The sequence below is a fragment of the Archocentrus centrarchus genome, chromosome 7 (genome assembly GCF_007364275.1).
Source record: "Archocentrus centrarchus isolate MPI-CPG fArcCen1 chromosome 7, fArcCen1, whole genome shotgun sequence".
NCBI classification, from domain to species: domain Eukaryota; kingdom Metazoa; phylum Chordata; class Actinopteri; order Cichliformes; family Cichlidae; genus Archocentrus; species Archocentrus centrarchus.
In genome coordinates, this window is record NC_044352.1 from 25,493,890 (window position 1) to 25,512,236 (window position 18,347).

At 41.7% G+C, this 18,347-nt stretch overlaps 2 protein-coding genes across 2 annotated transcripts in view; one reads left to right on the top strand and one right to left on the bottom strand.

The window, feature by feature from the left end:
- Nucleotides 1–471: 471 nt before the first annotated feature.
- Nucleotides 472–6,854, bottom strand: LOC115783662 (uncharacterized). Its single transcript, XM_030734592.1, has 7 exons — nucleotides 6,839–6,854; nucleotides 5,932–5,954; nucleotides 3,152–3,259; nucleotides 2,908–3,000; nucleotides 2,459–2,508; nucleotides 1,492–1,600; nucleotides 472–1,137 (listed from the first exon to the last, which is right to left on the bottom strand). The coding sequence occupies exons 1-7, from the start codon at nucleotides 6,852–6,854 to the stop codon at nucleotides 808–810; spliced, it is 729 nt and encodes a 242-aa protein (XP_030590452.1). The 3' UTR covers nucleotides 472–807.
- A 7,872-nt stretch (nucleotides 6,855–14,726) lies between these two features.
- Nucleotides 14,727–18,347, top strand: part of LOC115783665 (uncharacterized) — a 32,459-nt gene continuing 28,838 nt past the window's right edge. The window contains exon 1 of the mRNA XM_030734595.1: nucleotides 14,727–15,266. Within this exon, the coding sequence (XP_030590455.1) occupies nucleotides 15,247–15,266 (20 nt within the window). The 5' untranslated portion in view covers nucleotides 14,727–15,246. The remainder of the gene's footprint in view (nucleotides 15,267–18,347) is intronic.

Here is an 18,347-nt window from a genome sequence, read left to right on the forward strand (position 1 = left end):
ACAGAAATATTTAACCCTAACTTTTAAGATTTATGTAATTTTATTACATGACAAATTCCCATTTACTTTTTTTAGATAATTTTAACACAAACCTATCAAATAAACCTTACATGATGCATATTCATTAGTGTAATAAAGCCTATTTATTTTAAATGCATAATTGTCAAGTTTATGTATTTACTATTATTAAAGTATAATTAAATTAAATTAATAACAAGTGTATTTATTTCAAATACATAAAGTATATTAGCTGAATTGCATAATAATCAGGTTACCTAAACAAAATAAATAGCACATATTTCTTTTAATTACATGTCATTTATGGTTATTTAATAAACCAAATTAATCAAAATGCATCACATTTATGCAATTCCTTTCCATTCAGTACAATCTTAATGACAATCAGACCACCTTGTTCATTCAACAGTTTTATTAACATTAAAACTTGACATTAAACATTAAAAACATGAAATTACACAATTTAAAGCACTTTTTTGTAGATTAAATATTTTTTAAACACATAACTAGGTCCTATTAAATCTGGGAAGAAAGACAAATGTAGTTTGAGCTGAGCCAATGCAAAACTGCCAGCTAACACACTTTAGAAACTCCATCTATGAACCCACCTACACAGCCACACTCACAACACTCCCATTAAATGCTTCAGCATCATAAGAAAACAAAACAAAAACAGGTATTTCCCTGACACACCCTTCAAGAACTAAGGGGTCATTTGAACACAAGATCCTGTCTGAGAAAAAAGAAAAATCAGGTAGGGGCTGTTTAAGTGCATTATTGCCAGCCAAATCACTGGAGCAATTTGATTTTCAGTGCCTGTACTTTTGGTGAAAGCTTGGTTGAGTCCAGGTCCATCAGGATTTTCTGGTACACCTCAAATGTACGCTTCAGGCGTTTTGGATAGCTCAAGTTGAGTGCGTAGATCAGCCCATAAAGCATCACACATGCATGGCTGACACTCTGCAGGTTATGGAGAACTTCCACGCCTTCCAGCACAACACCAACATCAGCAAAGCGTCCATTACCTGGACCATCAGGACCACGACCCTCTGCTCGGACAGTGTAGATGCCAATGGTCTTTTCTGCAACATCTGCCTCAGCCTCTCTGGATTCAGTGTCCTGGAACAGAAAGAGAACAGAATGATGAGCTGTGTGAACCTAACCTTGACCACCAAAATCTAAGCAGCTCATCCTTAGGCCAACTGAATGTTAATTTGAAGGTATTTCTTTAAACGCTGCATATATGCGTTCATGAGAATGAGATGGATGCATGTTCAAGGTAACAATGACCTTAAGACCTTTGATCACCTCCTAAAAGCCTGGAAAATAAAGAAAGTTTCAAGGATGCATTTTGTGTTCTTGTTAACATGAGATTACACACAGTCTACTCTCAAATTGTGGACTTTTCAATCAAGATGACAACAACAATTAAAAACTGACAATTATCCTTTACAGCAGTCGTCTTGTTCTCACTTGTTGATGGGTTGATCCACCACTGAGGGTAAGGGTTTGTGCTTCTTTAAGACGAAGGGATTTCCGGGGACACTGCAGAGCCGGCACTTTTCCCAATGAAGCCTTTGACCTGCCAGAAAAAAATGCAGTTAACAAAACACCAACTAAAAATACACAGACATCTAACAATACAGAACCAGGAAGCCCCCACTGATTTGATTCAGAGATCAGTGATGTAAATACGTAGCCAGTAGCTGTAAGAGCCAAATAAGAAACTGTTCATTGGTGCAGGGAAAACGAATTGAAGAAAAGGAGGCAAGGTTTATTCTCCTTCTTACACTCCTCACTGGAATAATAGACTTGATGCACAAGCTCCACTACTTCCTTTATTTCCTGTATATACTATAAGTTTAAGTGATTAATCAGGTGTGCAGTACTACTCTTGAATATTGTGCACTTTTCTGCCACGTGACAATTAAAATCTGACAATTATCCTTTGAAGTAGTAGTTTTGCTCTCACATGTTTGAGCTGAGCCTGGGCACCTGATAAGTCACTTAAAACAATAGTATGGTACAAGAAACAGAGATGCAGTCTTCCAGTCAGGAAGTGGTGGAGTGTGTGCGTCAAGCACGTTAAGTCTAAAGCTGACTCACTCTGTGTTTTGCCCAGTTATTTGCAAATTGGTGACAAAACTTGACCTTATGTAATCAACAGGGGAGGTGCTGGGCAGCGTTGAAAAGCTGAAATGATTCAACTTTTCAGCACCTGTAAAGAAGTGAGCTGTCTTGCATTGGCCTAAGAGAGGACAGTATGAGTAAGAGGAAGGTTGGAGGGAGGACGATATGGAAGAGAAAGCCAACCTTTTCCTAACCTAACCCCGTCTCTCCCTTCACCCCTTGGCTTTTGGAAACACCCCCCTTCTAGTCAATATTCAGCACCATCAGCAAAAACAATTCATGCTTCCAACTACACTGCTTTATGACTTACCTCTTGACATCCGGCTTTGGCTTTACTGACTGCCTCAGATTCTCAGCTGCCTTTTCACAGAGAAAAACAGTAATTATCCCATTGTTTCTATCCATGGACAGCAACACTATACATACTACAAGATATGCTGATGGAGGAAGACAGGAATGACATCTTTGTAAATTACATTGCAGAAGGAAAAAAAATTGAGAACCCATTAAGACCAAATTTGACACTTTTTTAAAATCCCATGCTCAATGTTTGTGAAGTTACACTGGTGGGAGAGAAGTGATTATGAGAGAAAGAAAGATACAGAGAGGACAGTAGGGGACAACAGTAAAAAGAGCAGTATGGAGAGAAAAAGAGACTGAGATTACGTGAAGAAACAAAGTATGAGAGGGAGAGAGTGTGAAATGGAGAACAGCTAATCAGGCTTGTATTGGTTATAGGTTCAGATAAAGTCCACGTACTTGCCATATCTTCAAAGACGACAAGAAGGCTTCCTTCTGTATGATGTTCTCAAGGCGCTGGAGTTCATATGCAGACGGTCCACAACATGCATCCTAGTGATCCCCCCCCCAAACAAACATTAGAATCCAGCTGATCAGAACCAAGAATCAAAATGATCTGACATTATTTGAAAGGCATTTCTTACTTAACACTTCCAAAACATGCTTCTGGGTCATGAGAACTATGAAGGACCTGTGTCCTCACCTTGTTCTTTTGGCGAGAATTGTCGTCCGTGGTATAGTGAAGGCGTTTAGGTGTCCCAACTCGGCCCACTTTATCCTCGGGTTCCTCTGGACCAAGTGGATTTACTTCCTACAAAGCGACAGCACTACCACCATTTGCTTTATGGGAATTTCTCATTCTAAACAAACAACCCACTGGACTCAATGATGAACTATTGGTGGTTAAGGTCAATGTGTCCTCATGTCTATCCCATTCTCATGAACAGCACATGTTGTCAGGCACATCTGGATGGAAATTACATCTGGCACAAAGGACAGCTGACCTACCACGTATTCTTTAACTAGTCTGTTCAGGTCTGACTGGCATAAAAACAGACCAACACCTGTTGAAACCCTGCTGAAATCATGGTTCCCACACTCTCTCTCCCATTTTCTCTCATTACAAGATGACTTCATCAAAAGGACAAACCCATCCACACTGTTTGTGAAGATGATTAAATAAACTCTTTCTTTAACCCTTGTGCGCCCCGCAAGGGGTCACCCGGACCCGTCCCCCCATCCCACTGAGGCTTGGGGGTCGAGGGGACCCCAGGCCTCCTGACTGCCCGTAGTTGAGGTGGTGGTGGTGGCGGCGGGTGGGTGGGTGGGGGTCGAGGGGACCCCAGTCGTCCCAGTGGCGGAGGCGGGGGTCACTGGGACCCCACGCCTCCCAGCTCACTGACAAGGGGCCCCTGCGGTGGTGGTGGTGGGGGGGTGTGGGGGTCGAGGTGACCCCAGGCCTAGCAATGGCGGCGGGGGTGGTGGTGGGGGGTCGAGGTGACCCCAGGCCTAGCAATGGCCGCGGTGGGGGGTCGAGGTGACCCCAGGCCTAGCAATGGCGGCGGTGGCGGTGGTGGGGGGTCGAGGTGACCCCAGGCGTAGCAATGGCGGCGGTGGTGGGGGGTCGAGGTGACCCCAGGCCTAACAATGGCGGCGGCGGGGTCGAGGGGACCCCAGGTCTTCCAGCTCAACGGGACCCCCTGTGGCCGGCGACATTCATTGCATGCGTGCTATTGCCCCCGCCCCCCAGTGGCCAGTGATAGTCATTGCACCGCTTGTGACGGGGACACTCGCGCGCACACACAGACACACTCGCGCGCACACACAGACACACTCACACACACAAACGCACACACTCACACAGACACACACACACACACACGGACACTCACACACACACACACACACACACACACACACACACACACACACACACACACACACGCACTCACACACACACACACACACACGTGGCCAGTGCGCCACTGCCCAATACGCCTCGGCCCCGTGTTAGTGATAAACACACACACACACAAACACGTGGCCAGTGCGCCACTGCCCAATACGCCTCGGCCCCGTGTTAGTGATAAACACGCACACGCACACGCACACACACACACACACACACACACACACACACGTGGCCAGTGCGCCACTGCCCAATACGCCTCGGCCCCGTGTTAGTGATAAACACACACACACACACACACACACACACACACACACACACACACACACACAGGGTCTAACCAGCACTATGGGGATTCACTCTGTCAGGGGGTTGGTTCGACCCCACCTGAGACCCACGTATGTATCACGCGTTTTCGAGTCCCCATTGCAGAGGGGGTCCTTCGTGCCCCGGACACATTCTCGTGAATTCAAACGCAGTGGGAGCACAAGGGTTAAACAGGTTGCTGTGACGTGGCTGTATGGTAGCGTTCTTGCTGAATTTGTGATATGCTAATTTTGCTCGACTACATTTTTAATTCAACTATATAAGTCCGTCCCCTGATGTTACAGGACCTGTACACCTCCAGGACACTGGGGCGTGCAGGTCGGATCACAGCCGACCACTCTCACCCTGGGCACAGACTTTTTGACCCTCTCCCCTCAGGCAGGAGGCTACGGTCCATACGGACCAGAACCTCCCGCCATAAGAACAGTTTCTTCCCCTCTGCTGTTGGACTCATGAACAATAACCCTAAGACTGTTACCACCACCCTCCACAAACGCTGATGACCCTATGTCTATGCACCTGTCTGATTGTCTGACATTGTCTGACATTCTTTTATCTTTTAATTAGTCTCTGCACTGTATATTTTGTAATTTTGTAATATTGTGTTATAGTTATAGCTCTAATATCTCTGTATATTTGCAATTTGTATACTTGTATATTGTCTTATAGTTTTTATACTTATTTGTTTTTTCTGTAAGCACGAAGTACCGCAGCAATTTCCTAATGCTGTGAACCTGTTCACCCATATGGCAATAAAACCTTCTGATTCTGATTCTGATTATTCTTAGTTCCCAGAGTGGCCTTTGGTGAATTTGAACCCCATCCAGTATAATGATTATGCAGTAATAAATCAATTAAGTTAGTCTGTTTAAGTAGATTAGTACACTGTGTTTTCTTGTCTTTAAAAGAGTGTTACATTTTTAAAAAGCAGCCAGTTACAATGGTAAGATTTTTGTCAGAAACAGAATAAGTGCGCAATATTTCTATGTACAACCTGTCCAGGTATTAATGAAAGTAAAGTCAATAATCAAAATAATAAAACCAAATATTCACAACAGTAACAGAAATCTTTTTCTATAAACGATGATCTTATTTCTACACTATCAGAAAGTAACAGGTTTTTCAGAGATTTAATTTATTTATTAATAATCAGCAAATGGTTTTTGGCACTTTATAGTTGTAAATTTATTATCCTGATTGCACGCTAAGAGTGCGCACATCCTTTACTGCTTTCTAAAATTACTCACTGGGCTTGTTGTCCTTTCCCTTGCTGGTCACACGGAGTGTGGATGTCCAGCAGCAGTACAGGGAACGACCTGTAGGGGTGGGTGTTGTACATTAACGAGTGAATCTCTCCTGTCTGCAGCCCGTATCCAGCCACGTAACGCTCAGCATGGATGGAGAAAGCAATAAGATTAAAGAAAACAGTCGGTTTCATTTATTTTAAATATATATATATTTTTAACTAATAGACTAATTCAGATGCTGTGGATTAATCCAGGACTCATACAGACACTGAGGGGAAGCCCACAGTACCTGAAGCATTAATGAATAACTATAGGAGCTGCACAAAACGACACAGATCAATTAAAAACTGTTCCATGAAGCTCATTCTGGTTATCAGCCAAATCAGTGGTACTTGTGGATGGAACGGTAATTCAGGCTAGCAGGTAGCAAGGAAATAGCTAACCTAACCGCAAGGCGCATACTCACAGTACACAGTACTGTGTTCATTTTAATCTTGTGATAAGTGAAAGACGTTTGCGTCCTTGCTGGCTGTTCTTGCAGCTAAGTGTACTTACAGAGTCAGTGTACGGCGAGCAGTTTGTTTGCTTTGCTAGGAAGTGCTGAACTAGTTCCACTCATGGATTTTCAGAATAAAGGCGCCGCAACTACGGCTCATTCTAATGCTACGAGAAGAGGAAGGTTAAAGAATGTAAATTCGACATGAAAATGACCAAATTACTCTGAAACAAATTAATACTTTTATTACTGAATGCTAATGAATTATAACAATTATAAAACCCCCTGCAAATATTAAGTTCATTTGTTTTTGAAGCAGCCAACAGCCTACTTTTTTATCTGCTGCTGCTTCTTATGGTCATCATGACACAAGGGTTCATCACCCAATTTCTTCAAGTCATGCCTGCTTGCCTCCTCTGTTCTCCATTCTCCTGCCTGTGACCCAGAAATTAATCTTAGTATGGCACGTTGAAGGCTGTCTGAAATCCTAAAATGTATCTGGAATAAGAGAGTCTACAGGAGGAGCTACAATCAAGGATGGAGAAGAAAGTGTTTTTAACCTTAAAGCATTAAAAAGGCATGGCAGAGCTGGAATATAAAAGCTAAGCCAGGTCTAAACAAGTGCTCCTTCTTATTCCTATGTTGTTTCAGTTATTTATTAGCTTCACCTGTGCAATAAAGTTTTAATTCAACTCAATTTTATTTATATTGTGCCAAATCACAAGTCATCTCAAGGCACTTTATATGGTAAGGTAAAGTACATGCAACAATTGCAGAGAAAACCCAACAGTCAAAACGACCCCTATGAGCAAGCACTTGGTGACAGTGTGAAGGAAAAACTCCCTTTCAAGATGAAGAAACCTCCAGCAGAACCAGACACAGGGAGGGGCAGTAACCTGCTGTGACCAAGTTGGGGGTGTGTGAGAGAGAGAGAGAGAAAGACAGGACAAAGGACACACTGTGGAAGAGAGCCAGAGATTAATAACTAATGATTAAATGCAAACAGAGTGAAAAGAGGTGAATGAAAAAGAAACAGTGCATCATGGGAACACCCCAGCAGCCTAGGCCTATTGCAACGTGACTAAAGGAGGGTTCAGGGTCAGCTGATCCACTCCTAACTATAAGTTTTATCAAAAAGGAAAGTTTTAAGCCTAATCTTAAAAATAGAGAGGGTGTCTGTCTCCTGAATCCAAGCTGGAAGCTGGTTCCACAGAAGAGGCACCTGAAAGCTGAAGGCTCTGCCTCCCATTCTACTCTTAATTATCCTACGAACCACAAGTAAGCCAGCAGTCTGACACCGAAGTGCTCTATTGGGGTGATATGGTACTATGAGGTCTTTGAGATAAGATGGGGCCTGATTATTCAAGACCTTGTATGTGAGAGGAAGGATTTTAAATTCTATTCTAGATTTAACAGGGAGTCAATGAAGAGAAGCTAATATGGGAGAAATCTGCTCTCTCTTTCTAGTCCCTGTCAGTACTCTAGCTGCAGCATTTTGGATCAGCTGAAGGCTTTTCAGGGAGCTTTTAGGACAGCCTGATAATAATGAATTACAATAGCCCAGCCTAGAAGTAATAAATGCATGAATTAGCTTTTCAGCATCACTCTGAGACAGGATGTTTCTAATTTTAGAAATATTGCACAAATGCAAAAAAGTAGTCTTACATATTTATTATGTGCATTGAAGGACAAATCCTGCTCAAAAATGACTCCAAGGTTTCTCACAGTGTTACTGGAGGCCAAAGGTAATGCCATCCAGAGTAGGTATCTGATTAGACACCATGTTTCTAAGATTTTTAGGGTCAAGTACAAGAACTTCAGTTTTATCGAATTTCGAAACAGGAAATTAGAGGTCATCCAGGCCTTAATAAAGCTGGATATCATCTGCATAACAATGAAAAAGTATGCAATGCTTTCTAAAAATACTGCCTAAGGACCATTCACTGTTTGTGATAAGAAAAAAAAGTACACCTTTTCAAACTGTGCCATGGCAGCCCTAAATATAAAACATGCTATGAACAGATTTATGTCTCAGATTATGAAATACAGTAGCAGCTTTATGATGCAGTTTTGCCACATGCAGTCTTTAACTGACACTTTAGAAGGATGTCTTATTTTTCTAACTGCCCATCGCCTCATCTGTTTACATTATTTGTGAACGGGACTAAGAGACGAGGAGAAGTGTCTAGGAGAGGATGTGCCATTTGAGAAAATATAAACGGGTCATTATTCCCTAAAACAGATGAAAAAAAGACCGAAAAAGACTGAAATCAAAGATTTATTTGTGGAAGATGCACAAGAAACAGGAAAAAAAAGATTAAAGCAGATTTTAATGGGTTTGCAGCAACACAACAGGTCCAGTTACGTAAAAACTAATATCTTCTGGGGTCTTCCTACACCGAAATTTGTTCAATTAAATAAAAAGGAAATCATTGAAAAACTTAAAAAGTGAATGAAGTGAAAAAGTTACATTTCTCTCAACAGAGCGGTATATTGTGTGTTAAATGAAGGCATCCTGCAGCTTTACACAAACAGAAACAGCCTAACTGCAACAGAAAGATCAAAATCCTGCAGCGATCAGATCAAGTTACTCATCATCCTGGGTCTTGGATTCAGGTGTGTCCACGTCTTCATCAGGATTTTGTACTTCAACCTCAGAGTCAGGAGCCGCTTTGGCACAGGCTGCTTTTCCATTAGCACCAGCATTTTTCTGCGGCTTGCGTGGCTTGTTTTTGGATGCCGATGGAGTAAATCCATAATTATTATAAGCACTCAGGACTTTCATTACTGTTCGGGTCGACACATTACACAGCTTGGCAGTTTCGCTCACAGACATGCCTCCAATCCGAGCGCCAACTATTTGTCCTTTTTCAAAGTCTGTTAGCTCGTTCATGCTGGAGATGGAGAGGTGTTTGCTGCTTCTAAACTGCTGTAAACGGTCAGTCAAGCTGATAGCTGAGTGACTGCAAATATTCGGAGTGTATACAGAGGGAGGGATGACTGGTGACGCTCCTTGACCTGAATGCAAAACATGAAAAAAAGTAAAATTTCAAATAGAATCGGCATCCTGGACCCCCCCACTCCCCACCAAAACTGTTAACCTGACAACAATCAACGATATTGAATAAGCTTGTGGACAAGTGCTGGAAAGTAATGCAGTGCATTTGCTCAAGCTTTTACTCCATTCAATTTTAAATATTTGATGAACTTGAGAGGCAACAACAGGACCCCCCCCCCCCCCCCCCAAAAAAATGAATTTTTTAGCAGGTGGTGGCCACAGACCTTTGCCCTGTGCTTATCCCTCCTGACTGATTTCTCTGTAGTTTTGCTTTTTTTTTTTTATTTTTAATTACTGAGTGTCCTTGTAAATGCTGGTAGGGTGAGATGGTACCTGCAGCCCATTCAAGCTGTACAGGTAGTGCAGCTCCTCTGAGATCGCACATCCGTGTGTGCCAGATGTGCCGTTACATAAGAAGGGCTGTAAAGGGCGTCAGCCCAGCAGCAGGACTAATCTCTGCTCCTCTGTACAAGAAAGAACAGGAGTAGCACTGCCATACTGGATGCTACATGGTGCTCCAATGACAACTGCAGATGCTTAAAGTTGACTAAATGGTCAAATGTGTATGATTTGACACTAAAATCATACAGAAAATGAAAACCTAGTTTACTTTATCTGAAAAAAGAAAAAAAAAATCTATTGCCTATTGACAGCAATGTTGAAAATAGCTACCATCTTGACTTTTCACATGGCTAATGAGTTTTATCAAACAGGTAATCACAAAAGAGTGTATGTGCCAGTGTTGGCGTTCGTATCCTGCTGTGATCGAGTTCCCTGTGATGCTAAAGTATCCGCTGCTCTGTAGCATCAAACACTGGTTTACAAAACATGCTGTAAATGAAGCTAATCCCAGCATCAGGACTCACACAAGCACCAAAGGCGAGCCAGCATCACCTGAGGCGCTAAATTAACAACTACAGGATCCAGAAAACATCACCCGAACACCTTAGATTATCCTGCATTAGCTGAAGCGCGTTTACAGAGGTTCACTGTTCATTTTTGTCGCCAATCAAATCGATGATAATCACTGTTGCTGTAACGTTAAGTTTGGCTAGCCAGGTAGCGAAACACAAGCTTCACTCAACAAACTGCATATTCCGAGGGCACGTTCACCAGTATAACACAATTTAAAGACAAATTAAGCACAAAACAATGCGGACCCTTATCTACATTACTTACAGTTGTACAAAGAAGTCTGCGTGTGTGTTCGCCGCAACTCTAACATTTCACCAGGGACAATAAAAGATGTCCGGTGGGGTTTTTCACAATAAAAGCCCAACTTTGTGACAAACTATTATGGATAGCAATGCAAGCCAGAGCCTGCACTATTCTTGTTGCAAAGAACAGAGTATGCAGGGTCTGAGTTCACTCAATTTATTACTTATTGGAAGTCAGAGTTCATTTAGAGCTCACCAGAGACAAGAGATTAATCTCTTGTCTCTGGTGAGCAGTGGTTCTCAAATTGGGACCTGCGGCCCCCTGGTGGAATGTGAAGGTAGTGTAATAATAACAGAAATTCAGTTTGAAATTACTCAGTAGTATGCAGTTACATATTTATATAAATGCATTTTATTTATATAAAAAGTTAATTAAAACTGGTAATAGGAGTTGGTTAGTTTGTGATATTACTCATTACTTTGACCTAAATTTACTGCTCTTGTATTGAGGTTTCTGGTTTTTAAGTGGGCTGCAGCACTCTAGACTTTGGGAACCACTGCTCTAGAGAGTGGGAGACAATAAGATGAGTAACTGCTGCTGAGCAAAATAACATGAACCCTAAACAAACAGCACTTCCCTAAAAGCTTTAATACTGCAATAATAAGACAACACATTTTCCAGTCCCACAACTCTGAACTGGATAAGTGTTCAGAAAATGGATGAATGCTCTCCAGTCACCACCATGAGCTCTGTGAGGAAGATTAACATTATGTGGAACAGAGTAATTCAGAAAGTAAGCAGAAGATTTCATACACACACTCTGAGGCAGTGGGTGCACATGTGTTTATTTTCTGGGATTCTTGTTGCATGTTTGTTTTTAACAACAGGTTTTCATGATACATGAAAACTGAAAAATGCTGTGCTTTACAGCGTCACACAAACATATGTGATATGGTATGAACCAGTAGATGCAATGCATTACCGGTCAGGCACTGGTCTACAAATTAGAAGCAAACTGATTTTTAGATACTGTAAATGAAACTGAATGTTTGGCTTTGGAGAACATGAGGATATAGTGTTAAATATTTGTATGAATGGTTTCAATTATACTGAAAAATTCTCAACTTAAAACCTAAATAATTCCAACCAAAAGGATTTTAATGACTTCCTGCACCTAAATTTGTTCAACCAACTAACAAGGAAATAATTTAAAACTTTTAAAAAGTGAACGAAGTGAAAAAAGTTACATTTCTCTCAACAGAGCGGTATATTGTGTGTTAAATGAAGGCATCCTGCAGCTTTACACAAACAGAAACAGCCTAAATGCAACAGAAAGATCAAAATCCTGCAGCGATCAGATCAAGTTACTCATCATCCTGTGTCTTGGATTCAGGTGTGTCCACGTCTTCATCAGGATTTTGTACTTCAACCTCAGAGTCAGGAACCGCTTTGGCACTGGCTGCTTTTCCATTAGCACCAGCATTTTTCTGGGGCTTGCGTGGCTTGTTTTTGGATGCCAACAGAGTAAATCCGTAATTATTATAAGCACTCAGGACTTTCATCACTGTTCGGGTCGACGTTACACAGCTTGGCAGTTTTGCTGACAGACATGCCTCCAATCCGAGCGCCGACTATTTGTCCTTTTTCAAAGTCTGTTAGCTCGTTCATGCTGGAGATGGAGAGGTGTTGGCTGCTTCTAAACTGCTGTAAACGGTCAGTCAAGCTGATAGCTGAGTGACTGCAAATATTCGGAGTGTATACAGAGGGAGGGATGACTGGTGACGCTCCTTGACCTGAATATAAAACATGAAAAAGTACAATTTCAAATAAAATTGATGCGCCGGTACCCCCAAAGCTCTTAACCTGACAACACACAACGGTCTTGGACAAGGTTGTAGACCAGCAGTAGAAAGTAATGCAGTGCATGTCCTCAACTTCTTTACTAACAAACATGTTCAATATACTTGTACTTTACGTGTTTCTACTTGTATTTCATTACAGATACAAATATGTACTTTGTACTCAATGCAATTAATTGTAAATATTAAGCTAAAGAACTGTGATGTTGTTGCAATTTCTGCACCCTTCTTAGACAGATTTCTGTTTTAAAAAACATTTTTAATGTCAATGACAGAGGTGGCAAAAGTACTGACATTCTGTACTTAAGTAGAAGTACAAGTACTTGTGTTAAAAAATACTTTGGTAAAAGTCAAAGTACTGGTTCAACTTCTTTACTTAAGTAAAAGTAAAAAAGTACAGGCTCTGAAATGTACTCAAAGTAAGAAAGTAAAAGTAGCTCTTTGGAGGACGTTTCTACCCGCTATTTTTGTGTAAAGCTAACTGAACCTCATTATATATTATTGTAATAATATAAAATAATATTACATGAGAATAGAAACATTATTCCAATCTAAATTTTAATCCTAATAAATGTACTCAGCTTGAATCTGTTATGGAGGACACAAACTGTGAAAGGGAATTTAAACACAGCTCTGTTCTCTGTGTCCTCCATAGTAGAGGGTGACTGTGCCTCCACCTAAACACAAACATGAGGATACTCAGGGGTTACAGTGGGATTCAGAAGGTGGAGGAACCCTAAGATCAGCTGTAGTGGCTCTGCATGGGGAGAAGAATCACAGCTTTCTATTGTGAGCTGCAGTAAATGATGTTGGTGTGCAGGCTGTGATCAGCTGACCTGCTGCTGCTGCTCTGAGGTTTACTGCTCTGTGTGGATGAACTGAATTCACAAAGATGTAACCCAGTATTTCACAGCTCTCTGAGCTGATCTCCATCCCCTACACTGACAGCATACAGGCTGTAGAAATGTTGGACTCAGTGAATGAATCTCAGCATCAGCAGCTTTGATTCAAACTAATCTCTGCTGCACTGATGTAACCTGTAACTTTGACCATGAACGCAGCCTCTGTGCACCAACACAGAGCTTTACTGTAAATACAGTACAACAAACTGACCTGTTTATTACGTACTAAACTGCAGTATTTTCATACAATCTTTGAATTACATAAAGTCAGCATACTTCAGTTTGTTTTCAGTCCTTACCTTTAAATCTAACCTCTCTTCGTCCTCTCCTGTCCTCTTTCTCCATCTCTGAGTGAACTTCTCTCTCTTTGCTCTCCCTGAAATACAGCAGCTCTTCTTTTAGCTAGCAGACACACTGTGTGACAAACTGCACACACTTTGTGGGTTTGCTGATATTTGTTGAGCATTTAGAAACGTTGCATTTACCTGCCACACATTACTCCCGGTCGCGGTCCTCTTCAGTAGCGCTAGCTAAGCTGTTTATGTCCCGCGAGCACAACTTACGGACTCGGTCCGGCCCGCTGTGACCCCTGATTATAGCGCTATAAATGAGACATTAATTATATGGGTTTGCGTATTTAATCCCTTTGTACCCGATAAGCCCCGGTGATGGAGGATACGCAGTACGATTGTCTCTTATATGTTATTATTCCTCCGTTTAGGCTCCGATCGTTTGATGTTTGACGGCGCACTGACCGGAAATAAAAACTTCTCTCTGACGTGTTAAAAAGTAACGAGTCTGTTTGAAAATGTAAGAAGTAAAAAGTACCGATACTTGTGTAAAAATGTAGGGAGTAAAAGTAAAAAGTACTCAGAAAAATAAATACTCAAGTAAAGTACAGATACCGAAAAAAATCTACTTAAGTACAGTAACGAAGTATTTGTACTTCGTTACTTCTCACCTCTGGTCAATGAGTTTTTACTTTGATATAAAAGTCAGCTTCTACCTGATAGAAATGCTGGTTCTCACTCCAAATGACCTGATATCATTCATGAGAGATATGTTTGACACGTGTTTCACACAATATAGGTCAACAAGTCATTTACAGTCGTTTAAATACAGACAATCATTTTTTGGCAAATACCGAAAATCACTTTTTGGCAGACGATCAGTTTTTAGTACAGCACTGTTTCACAAGTCTCCTGGGATTGTACTTGTAATGGTCGTATACAGCGAGTGTGTGGGCGGGAGTTCCACAGTCACTGTTTGCAACAGGAAGAACAGGAATAAGAAAAAAGGCATACAGATCAGGAAGAGGAAATGATGCAGCACCACATTGAGCACCAACAGAAAGCGAAAGCAAGTGACAAAGAAGGCTTTGGCCTAAAATACTGTCAAGGAAGACTGTTTTTAAGCCCGTGGACAACGCCGCATTTCCATCTATATCGGATTTTGGAGTTGGACATGACATCATTTCGGAGTTGAGGGTGTTCAAGCAGTAAAGTCGGAAAAGCTAAGAATAACAGGATTTGTTTGTTCCTTAGTAAAGTACAGGCATTAATGTATTAATGTATGTGCTGTAGTGTGGTAGCATGAATGCTTTTTTTGGGGGGTTAAAAATACAGCTACAGCTCGTTCATGAATCAGGAGTCTGCATGTGGCTTATTTAGCAAGTCACAAATACACAGCAATGGCAGTACAGATTGCACGTTTTACAGTTTTACTACTGTTTGGGGCACCGCCATCTTGGATTGGTAAATTGAGATCTTGAGACGGCATATCAGACTGGGAACACCCTTCTGAGAAGAAAACCTACTTTTAAAACCAACTGAGGAACAGGCCATGGACACATCGACTGATGAGTAAGTTAGACTTGTTGATCTCAATCTCCTCGCTTCTCATTTACTTTACATGAAGTATAGTGAAATAGTATTGTAGCGTCCCTCAAACAGACCACAGCGAAAGCTTGTGACAGTTTCCTTGCTGTTTATTTGGACCCAAACACAGGCTACTGTGGGCCGTAACCAACGCCAAACCAACAGAAGTGTTCCTAAAAACTACTGCAACACACATAAGCCGTCTCTCTCTCTCTCTCTCTCTCTCTAGCGCGCGGGCACCAGCCCACACTCCCACTCCCCACGCACTCAGCCAACCACCAGCATGTTCTCTTGTAGACTCTGTCATAGGTAACTAGAATAATTGACAAGCTTTGCAGCCTCTAAGTCATTACACATTTAAGGACACTCAGTTAATCCTATTGCTGCAGTGTAAGCGTGCCTCTGCCTTAACTAAGCAGAAATTAGTTAAGGTAACGTTAACACATCAAGAACTTATAACCCAGTCTGTTACAGTATCATGCAAACCAAACTGCTGCTCTCCACTCAGAAATATGTTTAACTTAATAAACTTGATGTTTTAAGACTCAAGTGTGTAGAATGAGGTGCGGACTATGGTACAATATAATTTTTTAAATTATGTTTTAACATTGGATGGGATTATTTCTTTGTGTGACATTTTAAAAGCATCTTAACGTGTGTTGCTTCAAGCTTAAGACCATATTCAAGGGAAAGCTGCTCAACAGGATTTAGTGAGATGTCTTGCTGAAGCAGAGACTCAGAATATTCTTTTACACATTAAAATCTGTTCCTCCATAGGAAAACAGAAAGCCACTTAGTTCCTTAAAATCTGTTCTGCAAGCAGCTCTCCATGATTATTTGTTCTGGTGCATCAGATTTGTATAGTAGTATTGTTCATGACTGGGGGTATTACATACATTTGTGGATCCCCCTCAATACCCCATCCTCTCCCTCTTCAAGAATACAGATTCTCTGTAGTGGGAATACATTTTATATGTGCAAGTTGTTAAGCTGTACCTAAAATCAGGGAACGAAGGGAAAAAACAAAATGCGCCGCTCCGATATTCAGTATCGGTATCGGTCCGATCCTGGTCTAAATTACTGGATCGGATATCGGAAAAAAATAAAAAAATGCAATCTGATCCGATCCGACCCACATTAGCTGCATTATGGGCTCGACACACGGGGAGCGACAAACGACAGCGACGAATGGGTCGCATCGCCACTGGGGTGAAACCGAACACACGGGACGCGATAGCGACGGCAGCTTTGCGAATCGCGCTCTTACGTCACTCGTCTCCAAGAAATGTGATTGGTTATGAAACTGGAGGGATTTAGACATTTTCAAAGCAGTCCGTGTCAGACACGGCAATAAAGATGAGGAGTCTGAAGATTTTATTGGAACTGACAGAAATCTTGCTGTTAAGTCTCCTCTACAAAAGAAAAAGACAACCTCGCGTTCATCCTATATTAGCACAAAAGTCCTCTCTATCCGTCTGTTTAACGTTAGTCTTGCACCAACACGTTCTCATATGGCTGCCTTTTATGTTTAACTCGATAATCACTGCGTGAAGTGTCATATAATATAGGAAAGTCAAACACAGCTAAAACGATGCTTTCCTTCCTGCTGAAAGTGGTTGCAGACTGCAGTGTGTAGCATACTCTTCGCTCATTGGTCAGTCAATGAAACTCTTGCTGATTGGTTTAGTGCCACGCGACAGCGACAATAGTAGAACATTTTCCAACTTTGTTGTGTCGCGTCGCCTGGTCGCGTGTGCACGTCTACGTGTACGAGCTCGAAATTTCACATGCACGAACGTCGCCGGTCGCTTAGCTGGAGGAGGGCAAGCGATTGTCGCCTCATCGCACAAGCTCCATAGGAAATGAATGGAGAGCGAGCGACGTCGCTCCCCGTGTGTCGAGCCCCTTACAGGGCTCCGTTGTCTTCTTCTTCTTGTGGGTTTGCGGTTGACCAAACCAGCTTAAAGCTGCATTACCACCATCTACTGGAATGGAGTGGGGATCAGGAAATAACCCCCTCAGTTCTCCGTCGCTGCGACGGATTTCCTTTAACACTGAGTGGATCATCGCTGACATGTTTTTCCACGCCTCCACCGCTCTCTGCGCGTTCGTGTGTTGTGCTCGCTGTGCTGAGAATTTCAGCATTTTGTTTCTCTACTTCAGCTCCCGCACATACTGCTAGCGAGCTAGTGATTGTCCAGTACCAGAAGGACTCCTTCCCCGTCAAAATATTTTTTATACTTTAATCCCTGATTAGTGACTAAATATAGACCTGCAGTAGAAACATATTTAGGAGCATGCTTGAATGTAAAGCATAACAAGATTGCGCTCATGCAGCCCCCAGTTTTTCAACATAAACACTGATGATGCAACAGCAGCAGTCAGCTGATTTACCTGCAGTCTCTCTGCACAAGCGAAAGAGGCCGAGCCGGTGAGCTCAGATGGAGCGGAAGAACGTTTTCTGTAACCTCCATTAAACTTTTACTGGGAAACATCTGGAGGTCCTTCATCAACCACCTGATCAGTATGTGAAGAAGAGAGAACTTTGTAGCTGCTTCATCCACCCTGTTTGTTTCACACAGGGAAAAACTGCAGTACAGAAGTTAAAATATGCAGATGAACTGTTAATGTGAAAAAAAGTATTTCTTATCCAGTTACTCGGGTAATTGATGGTATAATTGATTGAATATTCGATTACTAAATTAAGCGATAGTTGCAGCCCTACTGAAATTTGCAACATACCATAAGCCAATGCATCACCTTCTCACATAGGAGCAACAGGATTCAGGTGATAGAGCAATTGTTGTAAGTAAGTGAAGTTTATTTATTTAGTGCTTTTCACAGACAAAAAGTCACAAAGCACTGTACGATAACTAAGACTAAAACACAATATCAAAAAACCCCAGATAAAACACCATGTTAAAAACATATTAACATTACCATATTAAAAGAAAAAGAATAAAAATAAAGTCAACAGAAAGGTTTTCAAATGTTTTTTTAAGACTCCACAGAGTCAGCTAAATGTAGCTGGAGTGGTAAACAGTTCCAGAGCTTTGGTGCCACTAC